The 26751-nt window shown below is 40.9% G+C and overlaps 1 protein-coding gene across 2 annotated transcripts in view; it reads left to right on the forward strand.

The window, feature by feature from the left end:
* UNC5C (unc-5 netrin receptor C) overlaps nucleotides 1-26751 on the forward strand; it is a 244602-nt gene that overhangs the window by 171952 nt on the left and 45899 nt on the right. For both annotated transcript variants that reach the window (XM_071742799.1, XM_071742798.1), the window contains exons 3-4: nucleotides 4334-4477; nucleotides 15537-15640. In XM_071742799.1, the coding sequence (XP_071598900.1) occupies nucleotides 4334-4477; nucleotides 15537-15640 (248 nt within the window). The remainder of the gene's footprint in view (nucleotides 1-4333; nucleotides 4478-15536; nucleotides 15641-26751) is intronic.

The raw sequence follows: 26751 nt of genomic DNA on the forward strand, positions 1-26751 counted from the left end.
CATCTGCAGACTTATACCAAATGTCCTTCCTTCTTATAAGCCATTCTCCATACTCAACTAGACAGAAAACTGTTAGGGCTAAAATGGTATCTTGGACCAGATTATTTAGCATCCCTCAGCTACAAGGTTTTAGACTTCTCTTTAGGGAAATTCTACCAAAGGTCTTTTTCTGGTGCTAGGTGTAGGTAAGTGTATTAAATCTGACTGATCTGTGTGAATAAATAGCCCCAGCCTAGAGCAACCTCTGTGGCATCTTTTATAACCCAACAGATCAGATCTGTATATTCAGGACCCAGAGAGGACAGCAAATATTTTTGGTTTTGTTTTTTCCTAAGATTTTTTTACTTCCTTGTACTCAAGTTGTAAAACTTCTTACATTGCTTCTCTCTAGGGAATGCTGCAGTTACTCACTGAGATTAGAAGAGAAATGCTTGTGCAGAAAGAGCCAGCAACCTGCATTTTTAAAGGATCTGTGTTTCTTTTTTCCAGTGAGCAATTTTAAGATACTATTTATTTTGGAGAATTGCTTTAAATTACTTTGATTTTTTGCATTTTCATTCTAAAGCTTCTCTCTTCACAATCTTCTTTTTTTTGTGAGAAATAGGGCAGTGATAATTAGATCCAGTGTCTTCACATATCTGTCTTTATGCCCAAGAGCCAGATGGGCTGCAAGAGGCTACAGAAACAGTTCTCACTTTGTTGAATGCAAATCAAGTTTGGACAGAGCAGACAAATGCTTCTCCATGTCACGTTCTAGCTCTTCATCAGGGGAGAGTAGGAGTTAGAAATACTATATAGACACTCTTTATGGATTTATAGGCATGAGAAGGGGCCTGTCAAGCATTCTGGCTGCCCACATTTCTCTTACCTCCCTTCAGCTGTGTTTGTTATTGCATTACTTTAAAATAGGAAGATCCTGATTTCTTGTGGATTTTGCCACCTCCTATGTGATTGTATTAATTCTGGAAATGTGCAGTTTACTTAAGTGTAATAAAACATGCTGCATATCTTCACCTGCTATACAGCTTAGACATATGAGGAACTAGACTGAAAAATGCAATGTATTTCTAATAAAGGTAAGGTAGAGGAGGTATTCCTTGTGAGAGGGAGATTGACTGTTACTTAGCATTCTGGTAAAATAGACTTGGCCAATACAAGGTAGGCTACATGCAGTATAAGTTTCTGCTAATCTTAAAATTTATCTTGTCCTAAATGTATTTAGGAAAACTAGAGGGACTCATTTTATGAAGTGACTTCTAATTTTGCACTCTAAGATGCAAAGCTCCAGAAACAGTTGCTGGAACTCCAGGCATAGACATTGTCTGGAAATATTGAGACATGAGAAAAATAGAAAAACTTTGAGACTTTTAAATTTTTTTCTTTATTTTTCCTTTTTTTACTTTTTTTTTTTTTTTTAATGACTCCAGCTACTGTTCTTTGATGTACAAGCAGAAGCAGCTTCAACAGGGATGAGATGAATATCTCTGAGAGATAATACCGGAGTTGTCCTGCACTTATTGCCCATGTGAGGTACAGCTCTGGATGTAACCAGACTGTACCAGCTCTGCTCTGCAATCTGATGTCAGCAGAATATCAGGTGGTAACAAGGCAGTTGCTATCTGAAGTATCTCAGCAAATTCTGTTTTTTTGTAATCTAGCCTAGAAAGGGGTTTCTGTTTGGTTCTGAAGTGTTCACAGAAGGAACAGGATTGTATTTCAACAACTAATAAGATGTTTCTCCTAAATTAGTGTGGCTGTTTGCTCAGTGAGATGCCAATGGGTGATGCTGGGAAGAACTAGTTGAATCAGCTTCAAGTTCTAGCCCTGGATCCTTACATCCTAAATCTTATGGCATCACCAGCTAGTTTGATAACATTTTGAACTCTAGGAAAAAAATGTTTACCTTTGAGACAAAGGCACAATGATACTTTTTGCTCATAAGCAGGAAGAGAGGGCATCTATTTGACGTGTAAAGAAGAGTGCACCTCTTCATTCTGGGCACAACTGTTGATATTACTAAAAAAAACAAAAGCCGTGTCACTTTGAATAACCTGAAACCTATCTGTACTTCCCAGCTGTCCCAAAAGACATTACCTGGAGTAGCTTGTTAGTTTGAATTAGAAAGCATTTCAGGAAGTCAGAAGATGAAAAATCCTGCTGGTGCATTCAGTGGGAGCTACTTAATGTGTGTTTTGTATCATCAACAGACTCTCAGAAAACAGCATTTGTGCCCTGAATGTTAGGACTATTTCATAATCATTATTAACCAGTGCTGTCATTATGAGCCTGCTTGCTTTAGCCCCCGGGTAACAGAGTTCACTGCTCCATCAAACTCTATCATTATCAGCCTTATTATAAAAACATAATATTGTAACCTTCAAAGGCTCCCTGGGTTAGTGCTGTTAAAACTAGGAATGAACTGGAGTAATCTTTAGGCTAGCAGCAGTTGCACTGGGAAAATACAATAGTTGTAATGCATGTAATGTACATGCTCCCTCCCCACCCTCTTGGTGCTCTTCTCAACAGGACAAAAGCTCTCCATCAGACCCCTTTTGGAGCCAAATTAGCTCATCAAAGCAGAACAAGTTTATAACACAGTGTTCACTGCATTTCAAATGCCTGTGCACCACTTTGATTTTCACTCTTTGGAGTGAAGTTGCCATATTTTGAGTATTTCGTTTTGAGGAGGAAAGCTGTGAAATGTTTTCCCCAAAGTAGCTGATTATTCAATGGCTAAAGATGTGAAGGATAATGAAATAAAAAGGGGGCTAGACTCTTTCTCTAGCAGGAAAAGGCATCTCAATTAGAAGGCATTCCCACCAGAGAAGCCTATGGTATTACATCCATGAATTCCTTTCTGCTGTGAAGTTGTTAACCAGGTTTTGGATGCAAACAGCACGCAGCCTCAGTGACAGTGTACAAGTGTGTACAAACAGTAATTAATCACTGGCTCCCTGAATGGAGCCTCTGTGAGGCTGGAGGCAAATCAAAGGGCTGGTCTGGTTTCCAGTACAACTGGGAACGTTCACTTCATGAATATCACCTTGTAAGCCATGTGGCAGGAGGCTGGGGGGAGCTGGCCTCAAGTCTGTGCTCAGCTGAGTGACCTGCCCTGTGGTGTCTGGTGATGAGGACAAACTCTGCACTCTGTGATCCAAGGACCTTTCAGTTGAGTTTCCTGGCAATTCTGGAAGGAAAAAGAAAATCAGTCCCTTCACACAGAATACTTGTATGTGGATTTATATATTCAAGAGTGTTTGGGAGAGTGCATTTTTCAAGTGGCGATGGTGTTTCCTACAGGCAGGCACATCTTAGAAGTTTATTGATACTTTGGCATCAGCAGTGAGGACCAAATAAGCTGGCAAGATGTATAAGCACTCTCCCCCACCTCTGACTGGTATCTTGGCTGGAATTAAGAGTGTTTTGACCAGGCAGTGCATTTTGAGGCAGAGAAAGGGGTTGTGTCGGTATGAAATGGTGGTTGTCATTAGAGGACCAACACTTTGCCAACAGTCCTAGCAGTGGTGCCTGAGGAACCACAATATTTTCTTGCACTTAGAAGCAGCAAAGCAGCTTCCCAACAGAGAGCACTGTGTGGGAAATGTGGGCAAATATTGTTCTGCTTGGAACAGGGGGTCACACTGTTGGTGGTGGTGCAACTGCAGGGCTGGGGAATGGTTAGGCTGATATGTGATATGAAAGGCAGGGCTGGGGAGACCATTAGGCACTGAAAAGCATTTTACTGCATTATAAGATAACTTTAAAAATATCACAATATCTGCAGTGTGTAAGACAGTAATAGTCCCCAAACTGCAGCTTGCAATAACCATACTGCATCATGTGTGACTGTTGTTTCAGAGTATCAGAGCATTTTCTGCAGTGGTAAAATCTATTTTCTTTGGCAGTTCAGTGTCAGAGTGAACAGGACTTCTTCCTGTGTTCTATCTAAGGAAGTTTTATAAACTGAACGACTCTTTGATTTTATTATATTCATATGAAAATAAAACTAGACTAGATTGTCACTTGATGTAAATCCTCATAGGCACATGGTACAATTTGTATCAGCTGAGGTACTGTTTCTCTTATTTGTCTAACACACATGTGGTATGCAATAAAGGTCAAAATCACAAGTGGCTGATTTTACATTTCCTCCCTTCTCTTATTTTGCAGTTGGGCTTTTTCCCTTCATGTCCTTAGGACAGTTTGTGTTCCTAAATAGTTATGGATAGAAAGCAGCGAGGCCTCAACAACTTTGCAAGCAGACTTCTGTACCTCCCTCTCTTTCTTTCTCTCTGTAAACCTAATGTGATCAATTTTACTTGACCCCTGACAGGTCTGATTGTCCGAGAGGTAAGCATTGAGATATCTCGCCAGCAAGTTGAGGAACTTTTTGGACCTGAAGATTACTGGTGCCAGTGCGTTGCCTGGAGCTCTGCAGGTACCACCAAGAGCCGGAAAGCCTACGTCCGAATCGCATGTGAGTGTCTTTGCTCTGTGCATTTGGTGTTTGACAGGGGGGTTTGGGTGGGGAAAAGTGGAGTCTCTGCCACTTGGGAGAGAGATTTTTTTTTCTCCAACCAGTTAGGCTTTGTGTTTTCTCTGGTCATTGATGTGTAATGGAATTAAGACCTTTGGAAGCGTTCGTAAGAATTTCAGTTTATCCTGCTCCTACGACCAAAATCTCATTCTTTTATCTTTTTTTTTTTTTTTTTTCTTCTTCTGCATCAAAACCAATTTTTCATTTATATAACTCAAGAAAAGTGTCTGAAGCTAATGAGTAGGAATATTACCAAAGCAAGTGTGAAATGAGGTGACAGCTGGTCCTTTCACAAAACAGAATGGTTGAGGCTGGAAGGGACTTGTGCAGGTCATATGGTCCAACCCCCTGCTCATGCAGCTACACCTAGTTGCCCAGGACTGGTTCCAGGTGACTTTTTGAATATCTATAAGGAGGAAGACCCCACCACCTCTCTAGACAGTCTGTGCCAGTGATCAGTCACCCTCAACAAGGAAAAAGTGTTCCCTGATGTTGAGAGGGAACCTCTGTATTTCAGTATGCGTCCGTTGCCTCTGGCCCCATACCAGACACCAATGAGAATAGCCAGGCTCCATCCCCATTGCACTCTCCCTTCAGGTGTCTGTATACATGGATGGGATCACTTACAGCCTTTTCTTCCCCAGGCTGAACAGTCCCAGATCTTTTGAGTCTTTCCTCACAGGACAGATGCTCTATTCTTCTAGCCATCTTTTTGGCCCTTTGCTGGACATCTCTCTAAGATTTCCATGTATCCCTTGAACTAGGGAGTCCAGGACTGGACCCAATACTCACGTGTGGCCTCATCAGAGCTAAATAGAGGAGAAAGGTGACCTCTCTCAACCTGCTGGCAATATTTTTTTCCCTAGTGTAGCCCTTATTTGCCTCAAGGCAAATTGTTTACTCATGGTCAATGTGGTGTCTACCAGGACCCTCAAGTGCTTTTCTGCAATGCTGAAAACATAGTTCTGTGTGTTATAAAGTTGTTCCTTAACAACAACAAAAAAAAGTGTGTACTTAGTATATCATGTAATTGCATTGGTACTTTGAGTCTGAAAGTGGTCATCTCAACCCAGGCATTTCATCGTTATTCATGGCTACTACCCTCAGTATTTGTTTTGAACCATTCCCAACTTAGATTCCAAGGACACAGGACAACCAGTTCCCTGAAAAGAGATCCTCATTTGACTGTACAAATATTTAATGCTCATTAATTTTCAAAGAAGTGCTTTTCTTTGTAATAGAGTAAGCACACAGGGGATTCCCATCTCTTTCGCGTGATGAAGTCCTGCTTTATTTAATGGGAACAAAATATATCATCCAGAATTGTATCTCTTTCACTATTTGCACCTCAGCAAAAACACATTTTGTGAGAAAAGGTCATTAGAAGCTGGGTTTGCAGTATACTTATATTTCCTGCACTGTGCTTAACAGTTTATAATGAGAGGACTCTTCCAGCCAAGTAAAGCTTCTCACAGAACATTAGAAGAAGGGCACTTAAAAATCTCCATTTAAAACTGATTCTCCTTTTGTTCTTGAGCTACTATTACAATGTTAAATCCCTGGAACAGGAGTTACTTTCTCTGTGAACATCCATACACAAATCTTGTGTATGTCAATTTAAGTGCCCCTTTTTAAATGCTTTCAGTCCAAGTAACTGACTGGAAATAAAGGATCTGTACTTTGGAGTCCAGGACTAACCTCAGAGAATAATATCCTCAGGCTCAAGGGGAGGTAAAATTGTTGTACAGTCTTTCTGCAAAACTAGAAACATCATTACATTACAAGAAACTTTTCCAGACTTTGAGGATTTTCTTCTTTTGTACTGAAACTAAGGAGAGGTATTTCAATTTTCTTCTCTTTTAAGGTGATAGCACTTCAGAGTAGCTTAGCAATGTTTGAACAAGTTTTCTAGATTGTGACTCTTTAACTCATTAAGTAGATTTTCATGTTCTGCCAGTTAGGCCTTGATAGATGACCATGAAGTTAACACAGTTTGAGTGTATTTCACTTGATGTTTAATTAACTTCTGTGTACTGCCATATCTACACATTTATTTCCTGTATAGTACATAATTGTTGAATGTGTGTGCATTCAATACAGTCATGTGTGTGTTATTTTATATCAATAATGTTCCTTCCCAGATGTCCAAATTTCTATTGAAGGCATCTATAATACAGAGTTTCCTTCTTTTTCTTACCATATTTTGGAGACAGGAACAATCAGCTCATTGATTTTTCTAGAGTCCTGGGGTGGTTTTTTTGAAGTCTAATTAAATAAATTCCAGTGAGTTTTATGTGCCTGGAACTCAAATGGGGCTTTGTATTTTACTGAAGATTTTTTAACCTCCTGTTCCTGAATTTGGAGTTCTTGGGCAGCTGTGACACAGGCAAATCACTTAAACTCTGGGGGATTAAGGGTTGAAGTGTTAAACCTTCAAACTGCAGGTTTTCAAACAGCAGCAAAAGCATGTTCTCTGCAAAATTGTCCATTTCCAACATCACACATTTCTATAAATTTCTCAGGTAACTCAGGACCATTTTATTTTGTAGGAACTTAGACAGATGATGTGGGGTAAATGCCTCACTTTGTGAAATAATTTGACAAGATCACTATTAAAACTGTGGCCTCATATGTAACAATACTTGTCTGTATTCATGGTCTTGACCTCAGAGGAGTGAATCTGTACTAGCAATATAATAGTTGTTTCATAATAAAATTTAAATACAGCTGGTAAGTCTTCTAGTGATTAGACAATGTGTCATGAGGCTGGGATGCAAGGTAAGGTACATGCATTATTTATTCATTCAGAAAATCAAGGATATGCAAAATTGAAGAGAGACAGTAGAGCCCATCTCTACAACTGCATCTATAGCTGCATATTTGTCACCCAGAAAGTCTACACTTTTAATTGGTACAAAAAGTGAGCACTGAGAACTGTGGGAAAGGTTAGGAGTAAATGGGGCATGTATAGCACTCTGCTTAAGTTATATTATAATTTATTTTAATGCCTGAACCTGGCGATTTTATCTCAACAGGTACAACTGTAGCATAGCTAGCCATACCCATCACATTAAGAAAATTTGTCTTCTTCTCTTCTTCTTCTCTTCCTTTTCTCATTCTCTTCCTTCTCTCTTTTCTCCCTTATGCCCACAAGTCTTATTCTGGAATGATGGTGTCCTCTCAAGGGCTGGAGCTGCACTCCATTAAAATGAACAAAAAAAGAAAAAAGCATGCAACATCTCTGCTCACTGAGCGTGTAATTGGATTAACTGAAAAGTAATTTGAAAGTGTGAAAAATGTGCATCCTGGAAAAGTGGCTTGTATTTGTTTGGTGCAGGGTCAGGCATGTGTCAGAAAGTACATAACAACGTAGTCAATGGAAGTTCTCTGTGAAAATCAATTGCAACATCTCTTTGGCCAAGAGCTTCAGTTATTCAGGAAGGGAGAAATCTATAAACGTGGAGTGAAGATGCTGCTGGTTTTCAAAGGCTGCCCATGCTATATAAACAGGAAAAGTCTTAGAGAATCCAACTTCCTGGCTTCTTTAAGTGTTCAGGGTGTTGAAGAGCATCTTGCCATTGCACTCCTAGACCACAAGTATGTTAGAAAATCACTCCCTTCTGTGCAGTTTGTTTCTGAAAAGGAGCTTTATTCCTGTCTCATGGAGTTTATCTTCCTGAGGCACAGGCCTCCCCATGAGAACAGAGCTGAGCATTTCATCCTCCTAAACAAGATTTGTTGGGATTAGTTTTCTCTTTTCCATTCTTAGAATCTCAGTAGCCAACAAAGTAGAGACACCTAATGTATATCTTGGTGAAGCTGGAAAGATACAATATTTTTTTCTGAGATATTAGCCTATGACAGTGCTAAAATTCATCTTCTGTTTATTCACACATTTCTTATTTATTCCAGGCACATCCTGTCAGGAGCACTACGAGTCATTAATACATTTTGGTACAGTTTTTCTGCTCAATTAAAGAAATGTTACTTTTGTGGAAGGAGGGAGAGAGGAAGGAGCTTTACCTTTGGCTGAAAAAAACCCAAGCCCAATATAAAGTTTTAATGTGAATTTTATGTAACCTGGCTGATGTCACTGAACATATAAAACCTAACAGGGTAAAACTCCTGTTAAAGGGATGAATGAGGTCTGAGCCTCTGTAACCAAGTTAAACCCACTGGAAAGTGCATCTGATAAAGCCTAAACAATAGCTTCAGGATTTGACCTAATTTTTAGATCAGATAATAAAGTGGTAGCTAAGAGAAATTGCTTTGAGCCCATGTGCATAGAGCAACCTCAGTTTTCATTTGCTCCAGTTTGGTGTTGCTGTAGCTTCACTGACTTCATGGTCTTAACCCATGCTGTCCTTGAGAAAATGTAGTAAGAATATAAGCCCTAAATCTGCTGCCAGCTTTTGAATTTGTTGAAAACCTCTAAGAAAACAGCAGCTTTCTCTTTAATTTCTCTTAGCCAATCTTTTTTGCTGCAATGAATGTGGATAGCTACTTCTTTTCCTTTATTCATTATCTTAAAATCAGAGTGTGAAAAAACACCTATTTTCAAGCACCCTGATGTGGTGAAGAACTGTGTTTGTTAATATTTTGTATAATTTGAGACCAGCTTCCTGTGTACTTATCTAAAAGCACTGTTTCCCCCAGAGATATATCCAAAGGAATGTGGCTAATATATACGTGTCAGATAGTGTATACTGATAAGATAAATGCAGTAAAGAAAAGCAGACTAATTTATCTGATAGTTTATCTGTATTTAGAGGGGATGTGCAGTCATACAAAGAAACAGATACAGAAAAAAACCCAAATCACAGGTTCTTTACTGACACAGTTATCTCACCTTTTAGTATGGGGACCCATGCTCTGTGTTACATTTCTGCAATGCCTTTTTCTCTTCACACACATAATCCAAGCAACAGTGTGAGGACACATCCCTGCAGCCATCAAAGCTTTAGAGTTCATTGCAGTAGATAGATATAAGTTGGGTGGGTGTCAAGATAAGAAGAAAGCACTGGGAAGGACATCACTTGAAAATTTTAATAGGAAAGGATGTCCAGGATATGCAGTGTTAAAAAAGAAGGTAAAAAATGTGGTTTTGTGCACTTTGATAAATGAGTGTGAGGGTTAGCAGATATATAGAACTTTAATTCCTTAATAGTACAGAAATATGTGTGTCATTTAAGTTGTTACTCATTGATACCTGCTGCTTGTAGTTAATAAAGGGATAACTGAGGTGTGTGGTCTTGAACTGAAGAAAGGATGGCAGATCACAGCAAGGACAGCAGAGAATTAACTTAGCATTTAACATATCTGATACAACCACTCTGCTTTTGCTCCTGACAGGCAAGTTTCTGTATAGCTTAACAAATTAAAAAGCATGACCGAGTCCCAGACTTTAGGGTGCAGTTGCAACAGTGGTAAATACAAATCACATTGCTTTCTACTTTAGAGCTAAGACTTAATAAATTAAGATGGGCTTGACTTTACTGCTAGCATTGTTTAAAAAGCAAAAGAAAACCCCTTTCTGAATTTATATGAATTTAATCCCTCAGTAGGAGCCTTAGGAATATCCTGCCTACACTGTCACGCCTATGAAATTATCATCTTTCTGTAGAGCCTGCTTAGTGCCTGATGGTGAAATACAGACATAGCCAATGAACTTAACAAGATTTTGTGTGTATTTTTGTAGTAACCAGACAGCTATGTGAGTCTGGTTAGTGTTTCAGAAGAGCAGCAACAACATAATACCCTGTTATGCAAATTATTTTTTGTTTTAGTCTTTCAGTGTGATGCACATTCAATTCTCCCTATGAATGAACATACACCTGATGTTTCTAATGTCTGTCTTTAGCACTTTTAACATATTTGTCATCTAATAAGGTACCTGTTGAGGTTTGATTATTTGAACTTTACGTTTAGATATATTAGAAAACAAGAACTTTGGATTTCATCTTCAATCGTCAAATAAAATAGTGAATAGAATTAGCCTTATAAGTTAGTATGCAGGATAAAATTACAAAGAAAAACAACAAATATCAAGCTCTCAAGTAAAAATATGAGAAAAGGGTGCAATCTGTGTATACCTGAGAAGCCATCTGCTCAGTGAACTCTTGGTACAGTTTCCTCTCTTGGCGTTTTTTACTGTTGTATCAAAGCATAGCCCACACAGAAATTGCATTGCAAAAGAATGTTTTGTTTACCAGCATCTGACCAAACTAGCTTAGAAATGAAGAGGGAGGGGAAAATAGGTTGTTTTTTTTTTCAGACAAGTGGGTAGTGAATCTCTGAGGAGTTATCAGGGTGCAGTGTCACCCCCAGCTGGATGAGGAGCTGGGAGGTGTGCACCTCCTGTTCTCTCAGGCTGTAAATATGTAGGGAATGAAAAAGGAGAGAAAATCCTTGGCTGAGGCAAAGCATCTTGCAGACTGTAGCCTGACAAACAAAGGGTGTTCCTCACCTCATTCCATACCTCAGGTCCACAGATGTTGTCTCCTTCCTCGAAGTCTGCTACAGTCCCCATCAGCTGCTTGGCTTTGATGCTGCTTCTTGGTGGCATGGGATGGAATTCCCAGACCTCACTCCTGGGCTGCTGGAGGGCTCAGCCCAAGCTGTCAGGTTCTGAGGCATCTTTGAAAAGGGGGAAGAAGCTCCACTGTCTCTGTTGTTCCTCTCCAGCCTGAGAAGATGTGAGGGGAAGCCTCAAGTTACTGCAGCATTTGTCTTTAGGGCTGGCCAGATGTGAAATAGCCCCTCCAAAGAAGGCAAGAGTAACAGAGTTGTGTCTGGAGGCTAAAACCAGGGTTTCACAGTATTGATTTGTCTCCCCCATTCTCAGTTGGTGCTTGGTTGGGCTGAAAGCACAGCCCTGTCCAGCTGCAGTTGCATCCCATGAGCAGCAGGAGACTTTGATCAACACCCAGCCTGAGGCTGATCCAGCTGGGGACTCCCCAGGGCAAGAGGCCATCCCAGCAATAGATAGAGATTTCAGAGGAATCCCCTGGGTTACAGGCTGCTGGCACTCCTGTGACTGTCTCAGTGGAAAGCTGGTTTCATCTTGTTAACAACAGAGAACTGGAAGCACACAAAAACAAAATGAAAAAAAAATATATAATGTTTTTGTACCTAACCTTCCCATTACTTACAAGCAGTGTGATAGATCCCCACACAGATGGCATCAGCTCAGCTGTGAACAGAAAAGAAGGCCAAGGTATTCCTGAAAATACTCTTAATAGCACATGGTTTCCTACATTTAGAATTGCAGTTCAGTCTACAATGCTTTATTTATTTATTTATTTATTTATTTATTTATTTATTTATTTTCTCCCAGAAAAAGACATCTTTTAGCTTCACCTGCAGCATGGAAAATGGTGGCAAAGGAACAGGCCAGTTTCACAATATTAGTCGTATTTCTCTTACACAGCATCAGCCATCCAAGTTTGGGAGTAAATGCAGTGAAATGTATTTTCACAAGCATGTGGCTCCTCTTTCATTTTGCAGAACATGAGTGGCATTTCACCACTCTTTTCCACAATTATTTTTCTGTTTGGGTATTTCTTATTAGGCTAGGTAAAATTATTAAAGCAGTTTTGAACCTTGTCTCTTGAGAACACTCCCAATAGGAGGAGGTAGACTGGAAGCGGAGAACTTGGCTACCTATTAATTTTCTAATAATGCTTAAAATAATACCAAGCCATTTTCTAGTATTTTAATTGCACTTTTGCTTATGGCACATTTGGCTTTGTGTGAATGGCTATATATACTTAATTATATAAAACAAGCTATCCTTTAGTCAGAAACATATATGTCTTATGAGGGTCTTCTCACATTCTTAAAAACCTTATTTCTCAGAAAGCCCACACCAAGAATACTTGTCTCAGTGAGCAAAGTTGATATGAAAGTTGGATAGAAATTAATGTGGTTTTTCTTGTGCTCTTAAAGCTTACTCATGCTTTGAATTTTATAGAAGAAAAGTTGATGTTGAAGTTACTAGAAGCAGCACAGAGTCTTTAAGATCTACCAAGGGCAGAAATCCATCTTTCCCTGACAGTAATGCTGCATTGTTCTGTTCATTTCTGGTTTACATCTTATTCCTGGCTGACAAGTGTCTGTTTTTCCTGCTCATTCATTAGTCACCCTTGCATTAGCACTGCCTTGAAGGCATCTGGTCTGCCTCTTATCGTATTTCTCAGAAATGATAGAAGATACCCTTAGTTTTACTCTCCCAGCCATCACAGTAAAACCCAGAACAGCAAAGAGATAAAATTCATTTGATTTTAAAAAATAGAAAAAAAAAATAAAATAAAAAAAAAAAAGGTCATTCTTTGCTCTTTCTTAGAAGTTAACAGGGAGGAAAAAAAGTGGGGAAATGCCATAAGTTCCTTCAGAAACTGTTACCTTTAGCAGGCAATAATGCAACTGCTGAATGGATTGTAAGCTAAAAAATGCATTAAACATAAAAGGAAGTCATTTAGCATTGCATAAAAATGAAGATCTAATGCCCTTCTTCCCAGAAAGCACAGTGATTCAGGAATAAAGCTAACAATATGGTGTACACACTGAAATTCTGATTCCCTATTATACTGTTTCAGTTTTATGCTTGTGGAAGTTCTCTCATTTCAACAGAGCTCTGAATGCAGCCATCTGTCCTTACCAGAGAGGGTTGTTCAGAAGTATTTCAGGAGTCTTAGAGGAAAGTCTCATCTTAAGTATGTTTTAAATATGCTGCAATATATGCCACAGGAGCCCCCTCTGAATTTACTAAGACTATATTTTTGTAAAGAAAAGAGAACCTGGCTCAAGGTGTCAGACCAGAATTTTAATTCTTCGTGGTTTCTTTTTATGAATACACCATTGGAGAGAAGTCAGAGGCAAGGGAAAATGTCTGGTGGGGGTGCAGGATGTCCCCTGAGCCTGGTGGGGGGATATTCAGCTGCATCTGGGTGAAGTTTGTGACAGAGCTGGTGAGAAACATGAGATGGGTGCTGCAGCATCACTTTGCACTAGGGCTCTCTCTGCTCCAAAAGAGATGAGGTGTGGCAGCAATATTACCTGCAAAAGGGGGAAGAGAGTATTGCTAACACAGCCAATTAGGGATTATTCTAAATTACCAAAATAATAAAGGAAAGAAAGTGCAACTTTCTTTCTCTTGTGTCTCTGCTGACTGAAGGTGAGAGTGGTGAAGTCTCTCTCTCCCCATTGCATTAGCAGGGCTGCTGCTGACCCCAAGCTTTAATAATTCACACTGCTGCTTCACAGACAAAGAGGTCCTGACCCAGAATGGATCAAATGTTTTATTGTTTTGATTTTTCAGGTGTATTTTCTGAAGACTGTTAGAAACTACTTTTTTTTTTTTTTTTTCCCTTTTAAAGGGGATGTATTTTTATTCATCTTTACCATTCTCTGGGAAAAATGTATCCCTTCTGTCCTTACTTGCAAGCAATTGTAGCTTAAATGATATTTTGATGAAGTGAAAAATGTTATTGAAAATACTGTGTTTGGAAAAGATCCAAAGTCCTTCAGTACATTTGCAAGCTGACCCAATCCTGGTGAACATTGTATAGTTGCCAGGATGACTATAATTGCTAAATGGCAAAGGCAGTGGAAGATTAAAGAATTTGAAGGAGCCCTTTCTTATCCACAGAAATCATATTGCAAAGGCCATAGAAAATAAAAAGTAATTTAAAAACCCAGCCCTGTCTCAGCAGGTTATTTCCTGATAGTTACAGCAGGTTACAAAGTTGTTTACACAGGCTCTCTGCTTCACCACTCAAAAAAGCACCTTGGTAATTTGTTTAAACCAGTGAACCTTATGCTTGGTTAGGTAGGTAGAACTATTTGTAGTTGGAATGACTGTGGCAGGAGGTGGTGGGTAGTTCTAGTGAGATAAAGCTGGGAACACAGGGGAAGGAGCCCAAGAGAATAGTGTGTAACAGCTACTACTCTTGTAAATACACAATTATGTACTTTTTTTCCCCCCAAAAAAATGAGTATAATTTACTCAATAGTGTCTAATGACACATTTGAGAACATTACTGTCTATTATGTTAAGGCCTTTATTTAGTGTATTTTTAGTGTGTGGATGATTGACCTGCTGAAATCCAACGAGGCCATTCAAGCATCTCCAGGGGACCAAGGTCCTGCAGGGTTCTTCTCACCTGCTGCATCCCCACTGAAAAGGTTCCCAGGGAAAAGGGGGCTGTTCCTACCAAACAATTCCAGTTGCTGATAATACAGAGGTTAAAGTGGAGTCGTTTTATTGGGCTTTTTTTTCTTGGGTTTTTTTTTTTTTAAGACAAGTCTTTTACCACCAATGCAAAGCTAATACAGAAGTGTACAAAAGTCAGAATACACAGCTGTCCCGTATGATGAGCTGGTCCAATGCTTGGAAGTGCATTCAGTGACCTCTCTGCCAGACACATTTCTGTGTTCCTGTGCAGGGTTCACCTCCACCTTACATTTATTATTAGCATTATCTGTTTATTGTTACAGGCTTGATGCTAAAGTGAAGACAAATTAGCTAAAGCTGTGAAGTTAATGCCTATAAACTAAAGTGTATTAAATCACAGTGTGAACACTTTCATCCTTGAGTTTAAGGCAATCAGCTTATGTGCTTTAGTTTTACAGGTTTATTTAATTTTCCTCAACTTTATTTTGTACCTAGTTGACCAAATGTAAAGAATTTGAAGAAGGTACTTTTGCTTTTTGTTCTATGTCTGGACATGACCTTCCCCATTGACATCTTGACTCCTTGCTGGGCTCACATGCTCTACTACAATATAAATAATAAGTTCACTATGAAATCTTTGGTCATCTAATGCTGGAATGAAATGGAAACATGTCCCAGATTTTTTTAAATGCTTCCACTATCCAGGGAGCAGAAATGCTATTTAGAAAGATTTCTCACATCATATGCAGTATGGCAATCAACTGTAATTTAAATTACCAGCTGCTAATACTACTTATTCTTTTTCTTCTCCGTTTTACTCCCCAGATCTCCGGAAAACTTTTGAACAGGAGCCCTTGGGGAAAGAAGTGTCCCTGGAGCAAGAGGTCCTGCTGCAGTGTCGTCCCCCTGAAGGCATCCCAGTAGCTGAGGTGAGCAACAACAGCAGTGTCCTGGCACCAGGACATCCTAAGCAAGGCCTGATCAGTACCTAATGGTGCAATGAGTTAGGGCATGGCATGATGAATGGGTGGTAAAGGAGTCCTTACTGGCTGCTCCTGCTAGACAAAAGTGATCAGGACCTGATTAATTGCTTTGGGTTGTGGTGCCTTGTTGGGCAGAGCTTCAGGCCATTCAGTTTCAGGTTTTTTCTTCCTTTTCAAAAATCACGGTTGACAAACATCTGGAGCATTAATAGCAGCAGCCTTCTATGTTTCTTTATCCTTTTCAAGAAAAAACATTTCACTTAACCTGAGAGGCATCTTTCAAAGGTGTTTTAATTTTTTGTTGGCCAGACTGTAAGTCTCTTATATGTGTTTGTGCACATGTTTATGTGTTCACCAGCCAGCTCAGCATAAGAGGATGTACTGTGGTCCATACAAGCTCCCAGATCAAGCAGCATAAGGTGGGGGCAAGTAGGGGATGTGTCTGCTTAATCCTCCATCTTCAAGAGTTTATCTGGTTTTCCTACTGGCATTTATGTCAACCTGGATTGAGTAGCCTGCCCTCCATCTGGCAGGAGTGAGCCTACCCCTCAGCAAAATCTGTGCCACATGTGTCCCCATTAGCAGGAGCTTCCCTAAATGCAGTGGTGGCTCCAGCTTCACACTTATGCTCACAGGAAGGGGGTCTCTGAGTCACAGGAGGGCCTTTAGAATCCTAAATCCGCCACAGCTGTTAAGGGAAAAAAATTATTCTAATGACAGTAATTCCCTTATCTGAATTCTCCTTGGTTTTCCTGTGTCACACACAGAAGAAACTGTTGCCAATTTGCATTAGCATAACTTAGACTGTCATGGCTAAGTAGCAAAGTGGTTGTCACTCAGTGCTGATGACTGCTTTCTCAGGAGATGAAGCTTAAAGTGTTACCTCCCCATCTGACCCAAGTTTACATTTAATCGGGATTGCAGAAATGTGTCCACAAACAGCAGAAGGAATAATTAGCATGGAAGATTTTTCTAATTTTCTTTTTCCCATAGGCCCCGTTAAGATCCCCAGAACTGTTAAGAGCATTTAGGTCTGCAGAGCCAGCTTGCTAGCAGCTGTAATATTAATCATTTGGCTTTCCTCAGGAGCTTAGCATCAATTTTTTTGTTTCCCTTTCTGATGCTTCTTTGCATCAAATCAATTTGCTGTTGTGCTCTAAGAGTGATGGCAATGGGGTTTGTTGTTCTGGAGGTGCTGTTAGTACTGGGGGACTTCATTACCTTTGCTAGAAACAGAGGTTGATGCTGACAAGCAGTTTGTTTTAATGTTTTGTTACAAGCACCTCTAAAATTTTATCAGCCAGTCCAGTTATTCCCTAGGGAAGGTACATAATGACTGGTCAGGCAGCTGGGACCTATACAGATTTAACAGGATGCATGGAAGTGAACTCTGAAAAGATCCTCTGTGAGCTGCTCTAATAATAACTGCACTTTTTCCTGCCTTCTAGGACACTGGCCCGTGCTGTCAATAGCTGAGATTCATGACTGTACATTAACTGGCTCTGAGTCTGACTTGTACCATGGTCAGGGCAGACACCAATTAACACTTGGCAGGCTCAGAAATCATATACTCCCCATCTGACATTCAAAAGAACCATTCTCAATGTTCGTTTTTTCCCTCTTCTGACTTCTGAAGCCAGGAGGAGATCAAACACCCAGATTGGACAGTTGCCTAATACAGCCTCTTTGTAGATTCTTTCCAACACTATTAAAAGAACAAAGACCTGAAAACTAATGAATATGAATACCTTAATGTGACACTTTATTACAGCCACTTGCTGAAGCTGGTAAGATAAATTTTTTAAAAAATGGAAAGATGAAAGGTAACTTGGTGGGTTGAAGGATTACATGATTATTTTAATTTAGAGATGAATTGAATTCTTTGTTTAAGACTTAGTTTATTTGTTCAGAGAAATTTGTGATACTATAGTGCAGGTAACTCTGTGAGAAAGGACTTGGGAGAAGGCAGGCAGCAACTTGAGCCTCTTTTCCATCTTGGTAAAAGACTGCTTTGATTCCAAGTAGAGCAGGGTAGTGCACACGCTGCAGCTGTGAGCAGCGTTTCCAAAGGCTTTGGTGAGCATGTACCTCACTCTTCCCACTCTGGGCACTGTGTTTTGTTTTGATTTTTTTTTTCCCCACTTCCTGACTTCTGAAGTGGTCATTCGATTTAACACCAAAACAGAGGAAGAAAAAATATACTGTGAAATTGTACAAAATACACATTCAGTGTAATTTAATGCTGAGTCCATAATCCCTGCATCTTTGCCTTGCTTTTTCTCTTTTATTTTATTGCCCCCATTCATTTTGTGTTTTTTCCAAGTATTTCAAAGTGGGAACAGCCACACTTAGAGTACATTCTGTCCTCTTTTCAGTAGCTGGGGAATTTAGTCCTGTAATTCCCAGCATATTTAGTTGCAATTAACTGCCAGGCTCTTATGGATCAGTGCTAGAGCAGGTCTTACTGAAAAAATGAAACACATAGCAGCATTCAGCTGCTCCAGAGAGCAAGAAGGGCAAAGGCAGAGATGGGCAGGCAAAGCTTTTAGGGCAGCACTTACCAGTCCCTCAGATCCAGTAGGACACAACAAGCATTAGAGTAGACTCAGGTCACAGCCACTGGAAAAAAAAACAACTCCAAAGATACAAATAGAAGAAAGTGTGTTAAAATACACCAGCTTCATGGCCTGAGGTCAAATCAAAGTATGTCTTACTTGTTGGGTTGAGACGAAGTAAGGAACCAAGGGGCTGCTTGGTCTCTGGCACAACCAGAGCAACTTTAAGGTGGCCATATACACACAACCAGTGTCAGTGCTCCCCCCTCCCAGTTTTATAGCCAGTTATGGAACACCCCAGGAAATGTTTTGTCTCTTCTAATGCATGGCCCAGGCAAGCAGCAGAAAGGGTCAGTGTAGGCATTTTTACACCTTGGGTTCCACACATAGCTGGGGTGTGAAGGGCCAAACTCAGATGATCCTGCTGTGGAAAATCAAAGAAAAAAAAAAAAAAAAGAATGGACATAAACCCCAAACATCATTCTTCCTTACCTCCCTGCTTTCTTTTCCTCAATGGGGAGAAACAGGAGGAGGTAATGAGACAGGCAGCCTGACCCTGCAGGCTCAGCAGGAGCTGGAGATGGTCAGTGGCAGCCAGACACTCCAGTGTCAATGGAAATGTCCATTTCAATTCCTCTCTCTTTTCTGTGTGCATTTTTTCAAACCTAAACTGAGAAGGCAGGAGGGATCCCATTCTGTGACGCTGCAGCAGTAGTGGCAGTTATTAGCAATTAACCCCTTAGCTCATTTAATTTGTTCTTTGAAGGATGAAAGCATGGTAGCATAATAATAAAATATAGTTAGAGACATCTAGTCAGATCAGATTAGCTCACTCTGATAGATTAGAAACCAAAACATCAATGAGATGCAAGATTGGTTAATATGCCATAAGCTGCCAGATGAACTTTTGCATTGAAATGCATGATTTGCAGCAACTTTAACAGGAGGATAATTGCTTCTTTAATTATTATCAAGGTGTTCCACAGAGTATTTTAATTACAGACCATAGTGGAACAAACAGTTTGGTGACCCAGTTGGATTTAAAACTGGATGTGCTCTATCCACATGCGTGGCCTTAATTAGGAACTAGAGCAAGGGGGAAAGCATCCCTGAGTCAAGAGGGAGAAAACACAGTTTAGCCAAGTCAAGATGAGTGTGACACAGACTTTATTCAGCTGCTCTTGCATGGGCAAAAGCTGGTGGGAGCTGGGGACTTCTTCAGATGGGTAGCATCAGGTGGCTGCTCCATCTGATTGCTAATTAATATGACTGCTGTTTGCTTTGTTTCATGAGGGCTGCTTGTGTTTTGCAGCAGTTATCCCTTAATTGGGAGTTCATGTGTATGCATTTCCATGCAGGTGTGTGTCACCAAGCCCATGTTTTATATTCCTGGCAGGAAAGTAGGATCCAAGAGCGGGGAGTAGAAGAGTCTGTAGCCACAAATACTGATTAGCTGGGAAGTGGCACTGTCCTTTACAGTGCCTTGCACCATGCAGCAGAACTGCCTTTGGCTGTCAGTAGGAGGTAGGGCAGGGAGGGGGTTGGTTCTGTGTGCAAGGGGAGGGCAGCCTAAAATGAATGAGGGCCACTCATTTATTTTGCCCTAAAGAGTCACCAGGTAAGATCTGGCAGTTCAGGCTTGTCCTTCTCCAAAAGGCTAAGGCTTCCTTTTATTGTGTCCAATCCCATATTTTTCTTTTTCTATTTACATCCTTTTTACATCCCAGTCTAGTGATGGAAGTTCGTGGCACTCTTTTGAGAAGTGATAGAGGTAGGTTATAAACCCCTGCTTGAGGACAGGCTTGTATTTGGATCTCATGCTTCCCTGGGAAATATACTGACTATTAGCTTATTAGGTAGCCTTTTTTTTTTTTTTTTTTCATATTGCCTACCAGTTGATTTCCACAGTGTAGAAACCCATGGTGAGATGCACAGCTCTTCTTGCAGGACTGAGATCTTTGGAACTTGAATTTTGTGTGGCATCTACCCCTATGTTTTTTCCTTTCTGGAGAAGGTCTATTGATGATTATGTGAGAGCAGTGAATCAGGTTGGTATATGATTGGATCTGGCCTCAGGCAGGGGTGAACTGTGGGACTGGATGCTCAGAGTTTCTAGTTCCTTCATAAAATACTACAGTGGAAGGTTTTCTACTAGAGCAGTGACATGAACCCCACTAGCTTTTCCTCTCTGCAGCTTGCTTTTTGCTGCACAGGTTGCTCTGAGATGCTACACAAACTACCTCTCTTCTTCATTCTGTACTCAGAAAGTGCAGCATTTTGCCTGATGTATTTTTGGAAGAGATGTAGTGTAGGGGACAGCTTTTTGGCTGCATTTTTTGTGAGGTAGAAGAGCATCTCTCCCAGATTTCCCCTTAGCTAAGATAGCTTCTCCTCCAGGAGATGCTATTCTGCAAGACTAAAAAATGAATCCATGAGATTCTATTTTGACAGTGACTGATTTTTGTTTTGTATACTCAACATGCCTCAGAGTGCCTAGAGTACAAGAGTTACCTCTAGCAGAGGTTTGCAGAGCACCCAGTTCGTAGCAGCACCCTCAATCATCCAGTTATAGCATTTCCTTGGTCACTTCCTCTGGCAGCAATTTCTTCTCATGCAGTGCTCACCTTAGATGTAAGTGCTGGATTGCAGTGCTTCCAGGTTTTATAATGGAGCTGTTTCCAAAATGTGGTCTGCAGAACACACGTCAGATGTCACTGAGAAGTTATCTGATTAGGTTTTGCTGGATTTTACTTTGGAATTTCCATGTTCTTCTAGAATCGATGCTTTTCTTTCACTGAAAAATGCAATCTGGATGAAATCCTACACACTTAAAAACTGGTAGAATTTGTCTGCTTGACAGCAGGCACAGTGCCAATTACAAAGAGAACAGGAAAGGGGTTGACCTAAAGGACTGCAACCCAGCCTTCCCTCCCTCCCCCTAACATCCTGTTTCTTGCCTGAACTTAATGTTCCTGGAATGCACATAGCTCTGTGCTGGGAAGAGTGTGCCATCCATCCATCCATCCATCCATCCATCCATCCCTCCAAAGAGCCACAGATGTCACACTGGTAACATGTTTAAAGCCATTTCCAAACAGCCCCTTCCCAGTTGCTTTGGGGATCAGGAAGTCCACGTGCCCACGTTGTGCCAAAAACATCGACTGAAATGGGGGGACCTCAATTCTGAACCCCTCAGTCAAGCTGGAAACTGAGCTCAGCAAATCCTGATGGCCATATGGCAGCCACTGGAGTTTTCAGTTAATTATGCTGTGATCTGCATTTGAATTGGAGTCTCTGTGAAACAAAGTTCTCTATCTGCTATCACCTAAGCCATGCAGCCTACCTTGGCCTTTGAAGTTTCTTCTGTGAGGTTTCACTTCCCCATTGTGCATAAAGCAAAGCTGTTATAGAGCCAGAGACATCCAGCAGCTGGATGTACACCCTTTGTAGATTTTAGTGCTCAAGCAGAAAAGTGGATATATTGCAATTAAGGAAGCATTTTCACAGCAGGAACACAAATTCCCCTTATTGGCAGCAAAAGCACAGTAGCAACAACTGAAGGAAATGTCACAGTGGTTTGCATTTGCTGTCTCATTTTCAATATCTGTTTTGCAGTCTCTCATAGCTGTAATTTCAGCCTCTTTGGAGACAGCTCTTTTTTTTTTTTCTTTTCCATGGTTTTTTAACCTTAAAGGCTTACAAAATATATTTCCAACAAGTAGTGCATGGAGGACAACATCTTCTTCTGGCAGCTGCTGGCATGAAAGTGTACATTTGAAACCAAATCCAAAAAATCAAGTAACATTCTTGAAAAAGGCACTCAAGTCTCAAGGTGCCTGAAATGCCTTCTGGCTCAATAGCCCATATGAAAGCTGCTCAAGTTTTCTCAGCCTCATTTGGACACCTTGTACTGTGTCCAAATCAGTAGTGAGCTTCACAAATGTTTTATTTCTACTGGCACATGTGTGTGCCCTTACTATAAATGTGGTGTAGGATGTGTGTTTGCTGTCACAATTCCAGGGGAGCTGTGATGTCCCTGTGGCTCTTTGAGGCAATGTGAGCTCAGTGGGGACTGTGACAAGGTGAGTGGTGCCACTGGAACTGGTGGGGATGGCTATGGAGAACACCAGCTGGAACACCAGTGCTGCTGGGGGACCAGAGGGAAGGCAATCCTGCCAGGTTGGCCAGGCTGGGGTGCAATGATCTCACCTCCCAGAATATATTGAGGCAGATCTCTGTCTGCTCTCATCCATTTCCATCTTTTATCTTCTGGAGAATTGCACTCCTGGATACCAAAGGGCATTGCCTGAAGACTTGCTGGTTTGACAGGTGCTCTGGATGGGGATAACTTTAGAGTAGGTGGGTGTGGAGGCTGCAATGAGAAACCAGGGCCCAGGACTCACACCCTGCTGACTTTCCTCTTGAGATTGCAAGATGTGTAAGGAACAGCTCATGCAATCAGGAGGCAAGGATCTAGATGAGCTTGTATTCTTTTTCCATTCTTGGGTTTCTCTTGAAGTGGATGTGCCTCTGCTCTGCCAGTTTCTAAATCAGTCAGGCATACAGTGTGCCAAGAGATTTAAGTGCCTAGTAATGCTAGTAACTTGGTATGGCTAAATTTGTGTCAGCAATTAGCTTCTGTAATAGGTTTTCCTATGTTCGTAATCGTCTGTGTGATTTATGTTCCCTCTGTTAATTTATGCACAGAAGCCTGGCCCAGATTTGTAAATCTTGGTCTCTGCATGATCAGCCTTATCCCAGGCTGCTGCTGGAAACATCCTGCAGCAGCATCTTCAGTAGGGCTGCATCTTCAAGGGACAGCCAGGGCAGCAATTGTGGCTCTTCTTTGCTTGCTGATGGTTCTTGCTTTTCAAGTTGGGTGGCCTGTGGCAGGTTCCCTCTGTTAATTAGAACAAATGTGCCAATTATGTTAATGTATCTCTCGATACCAATCAGCCAATAATTAGAAACAACACATCTGTCTCTCCCTGGGGAGTGGGATGACAGAAAAGATGCTACAAGGTATGTAGCTCCATCCAGCCACCTTGGATCCTGTCTTTCCTCCTCAGCTGGTCACAGGGATGGCTCCAGTCTTGTGGATGTCTTACCAGCATATTAGTATCACTGGATGTGTAGATCCAGCACAGCTGGCTGGAGCTGTGAGAATTACATCCAGAGGGCCAAGGATCTCTGACCAAAAACTGGCTGACTTTGGGTGTGCTCCACCTTCTCAGCATCTGCAGTCACTGTGAGTAAGGATTTCATTCACTCTACTCACACCTTTACAAATGGGCCTCCTCTTGCTACTCAGTTTGCAAGCACATAAAAACAAATACCTTCTCGAGTGGAAAACTAAAAAAAAAAGAAATGGGAATTTCATAACTGCTTTGTTCCAGGAGGCTGGTGTGTAAAAAGCCACAATTTTCCATGGCTTTCATTTCCATGAGGAAACGCTTACCCCATCCTTCATGTCAGTGTTGTTATCAATTAAATTATTTATATGATGAAAATGAAAAAATGATGCCTAGGCTTTTTCTACATATATTTATTAATAACGTACATTTATTAATAACAGTTGGAGGGATGTCCCTGATTTAATTGAATAAATAGAGCTAGGTATCTGTTCAAGAATCATGACAATTGCCAGTAAATATACATCCTCAATATTTAGGTAAGAGAAAACATCTACTCTAGAAAGGTCTTCTCCAGAGAGCTGAAAATGGATCCACAAGGGTGTGATTTGCTGTGACCCTGAGGACAGGCACTCTGAAATGCCCATGGGTGTCCTGCTGCCTTTCTGTCTGCTGGCCCAGAGGGGTGCAGGTCTCTGGCACATGAATTTCTGGTGCCTCATCAGCCAGCCTGATTCTGAGGCTGCTGGTTTCCCTAGGGCACCAGTCACCATTATTTGGGCAGCAGAATTAAATTCAGGATAAGTTTCTGCATTGACTGGCCTAGCAACCTGCTTCAGCAAGGGGCCTGCACCTTGGGGAATGACAGGGCATCAAAAAAAGATTGTTGCTTTCACCTTCTGTAATAACAGTTTGCATACTTGTCATTTATAAATCACACGCTCTCATTCCATTTTGTTCTGTTCTCTTCTGTATGTGACACCTTATCTCTTCCTAAGTGACAGAAAAAAGCCACTCCCAGCTGTGCTGGTTACCTAAAAACTGAGGTTTGGGAGTGCTGAGCACTGTAGTCACCTGCACCAGAAAAAGTGAGGCCATTAGTGACGGACAAAAAGTACCAACAAAATTCTTGCTTACATGTTGTGGTGTGTTTAATTAGTTATCAATTCTACAGGGACTGAGGGAGACAACAGATCTGCTAGAGGGGTGTGCTCCCTTTTGTGTTGCTCTACAGATGGATGAAACATATATGGAAGGAGACTCCTGTCTCTTGCCAAATCATCCATCAGTTCTTCCCTTCAGAACTGGGGATTTCAGATTTTCCTACATGAACATCTTGACATCATAAAAACTTGGATGCCAGAAGATGACTTAGTTAGAAATGTTATAGTTATCTTGTGAGAGATGAGGTTCAGACATGAACACAGAGTACTGGCAAAACAGATTTTTCAGAAAACAACACATCCTGTTGTTCTGCAAATTTAACATTTTATTGTTAGCAAATTCTGTGAACCATTAGGTGAAAAGGATCTTTTCCCTAAGGGATTTGGCTAAGAGCAGATGCAGTATACTGAATTATACATAGTATCCTTTTTTTCTGATATTGGCAACTCCTGTGTTTATACCATCTTCAGTGTTTTTGCAGGGATGAAAGGGAATTTAATGCTCATAGCTTTAATTTTGTCCAGTCAGCTGAGACCCTGAATATGTATGTGCTTTTTTTTTTTTTTTTTTTTTTTTTTGTGGAGAAAGTGTTAGAGTACTGAAAAAAAAAACCCCAAACTTCTTGCTTGAGCATGGAGCTTTGTATAGTGTTAAAAGGTGCTGGTTTATGTGCTTGGATGGGCATGCCAGGAACATTTTGGACTGGGCCTGATGTTCTGATGTCTTCAATGTGCAGAGCACAGGAGAAGTACAAGTGGATTTGAGGGTGGTGCTCAGCTGTAGCATCTTTTTGGAGTCCTGTCTCCAGGCTGTACTCCATCCCAGAAGTAAATAATGATATGAAAACTCAAGAAAGACATTTTGTTTGTGTGAGAGGCAGGGGTTAAGTGGAAGCCTGCCACTGGGGTGGAAGTAAGGTTCTGATTTGTTATACAGTTTGGGCCGAATGCCCGTTTGATCTGCAGGTGAGGAAGGAGCTGAATGTTGCAGATGGCTGAACAGGAATCTGTCTGTCTTGGTTATACCTGGTACCTATCTGGGATTCAAGAATGGAAGACGAACAATTTTAGTCATCATGGCAAGGAAAAACAGGTTATTGAGTAGAAGCTTGTATCTTCCATGATACAACATGAATGTTTTGGTGACAGAAACAACGGCCTCCAAAATTTTATGGTTTGTTTATTTTTTTCTTCCTGCCCTCTTCCTTGCAGACACATGTTCCCATTTCCACAGCCCTTTTTGCACCCCCAGTTTTAAGCTATAAAGTGTCACTAGTTGAGAGGCTACAACATACTGTGTTGATCTGCTGGGGGAGAAGAGAGTTTAAATTGAGCTTTCATGGGGCAGTGGCTTTATATTCACTAGGTTTATGTCTTTGGGAGAAACTCACCCCCCTTGTTCATCCACCCCAACTGGAGTAGGGGGGATGGAGCTGCTAAATTTGGGGAGCAGCTTGAGTCCAAGCCCACATCTGCCAGTGCTGGACTTGCAGCATTGGACTGGCTGCATTTGGGCATGAATTGAGGCTTCTGTGTTTAACACTGTTCAGCATTGGCCATCAGGTTTTTTTCCCCATGGCTTGGGATGGTCTGTACAGCTGTCTCAGGAGGGGGAGAAGGTCATCTGTTGGTTTTGGGGCACACTGATGGTCTTGCAGTTCCTCAAAGGTCTCTGAAAATGTGGGGTTTGTGAGACCAGGTCTTGGCAGTGAGCACCTCATAGGTCCAGAGGGTTGGTTGTCCTTATGTTTTTCTTCCTTTAATTAAATCCTGGGCACAAGCTGAAGTGATCCAGTGACATGAAGGCCCAGCTTTGATCCACCCAGGGCCCTGCTTGTGTCCTTCAGAGCACACTTGGTTCAAATGAAAACAAGCTATTAGATTTGCAGCCAAATCATATTAGGGTGGCTCACAGCAGTCAGTTGGGATATAATAAGGTGTTTCTTAAGGAAAGCAATAAAGAGAGCATTGTCTAGATTAAAAATTGCATATGAAAATATTTTTCTGTGTAACCAAGGAAATTACACAGTATTAAAATAATGTATAGCTTACGTAATGATAAGAGAAAAATAAGCAGTGATGTCTTTGTGGTTCTCTATTTCATTGCTAACTATCTCTATTTTTTTAATCCTGACTTCAGCAAAGCAATAACATGCATGTACCTGTGAGTGCTTGTAGACTTAAAAACATTGGGATGTTTGTAATTT

Source organism: Heliangelus exortis, chromosome 4 (genome assembly GCF_036169615.1).
Source record: "Heliangelus exortis chromosome 4, bHelExo1.hap1, whole genome shotgun sequence".
In the NCBI taxonomy this organism is placed as follows: domain Eukaryota; kingdom Metazoa; phylum Chordata; class Aves; order Apodiformes; family Trochilidae; genus Heliangelus; species Heliangelus exortis.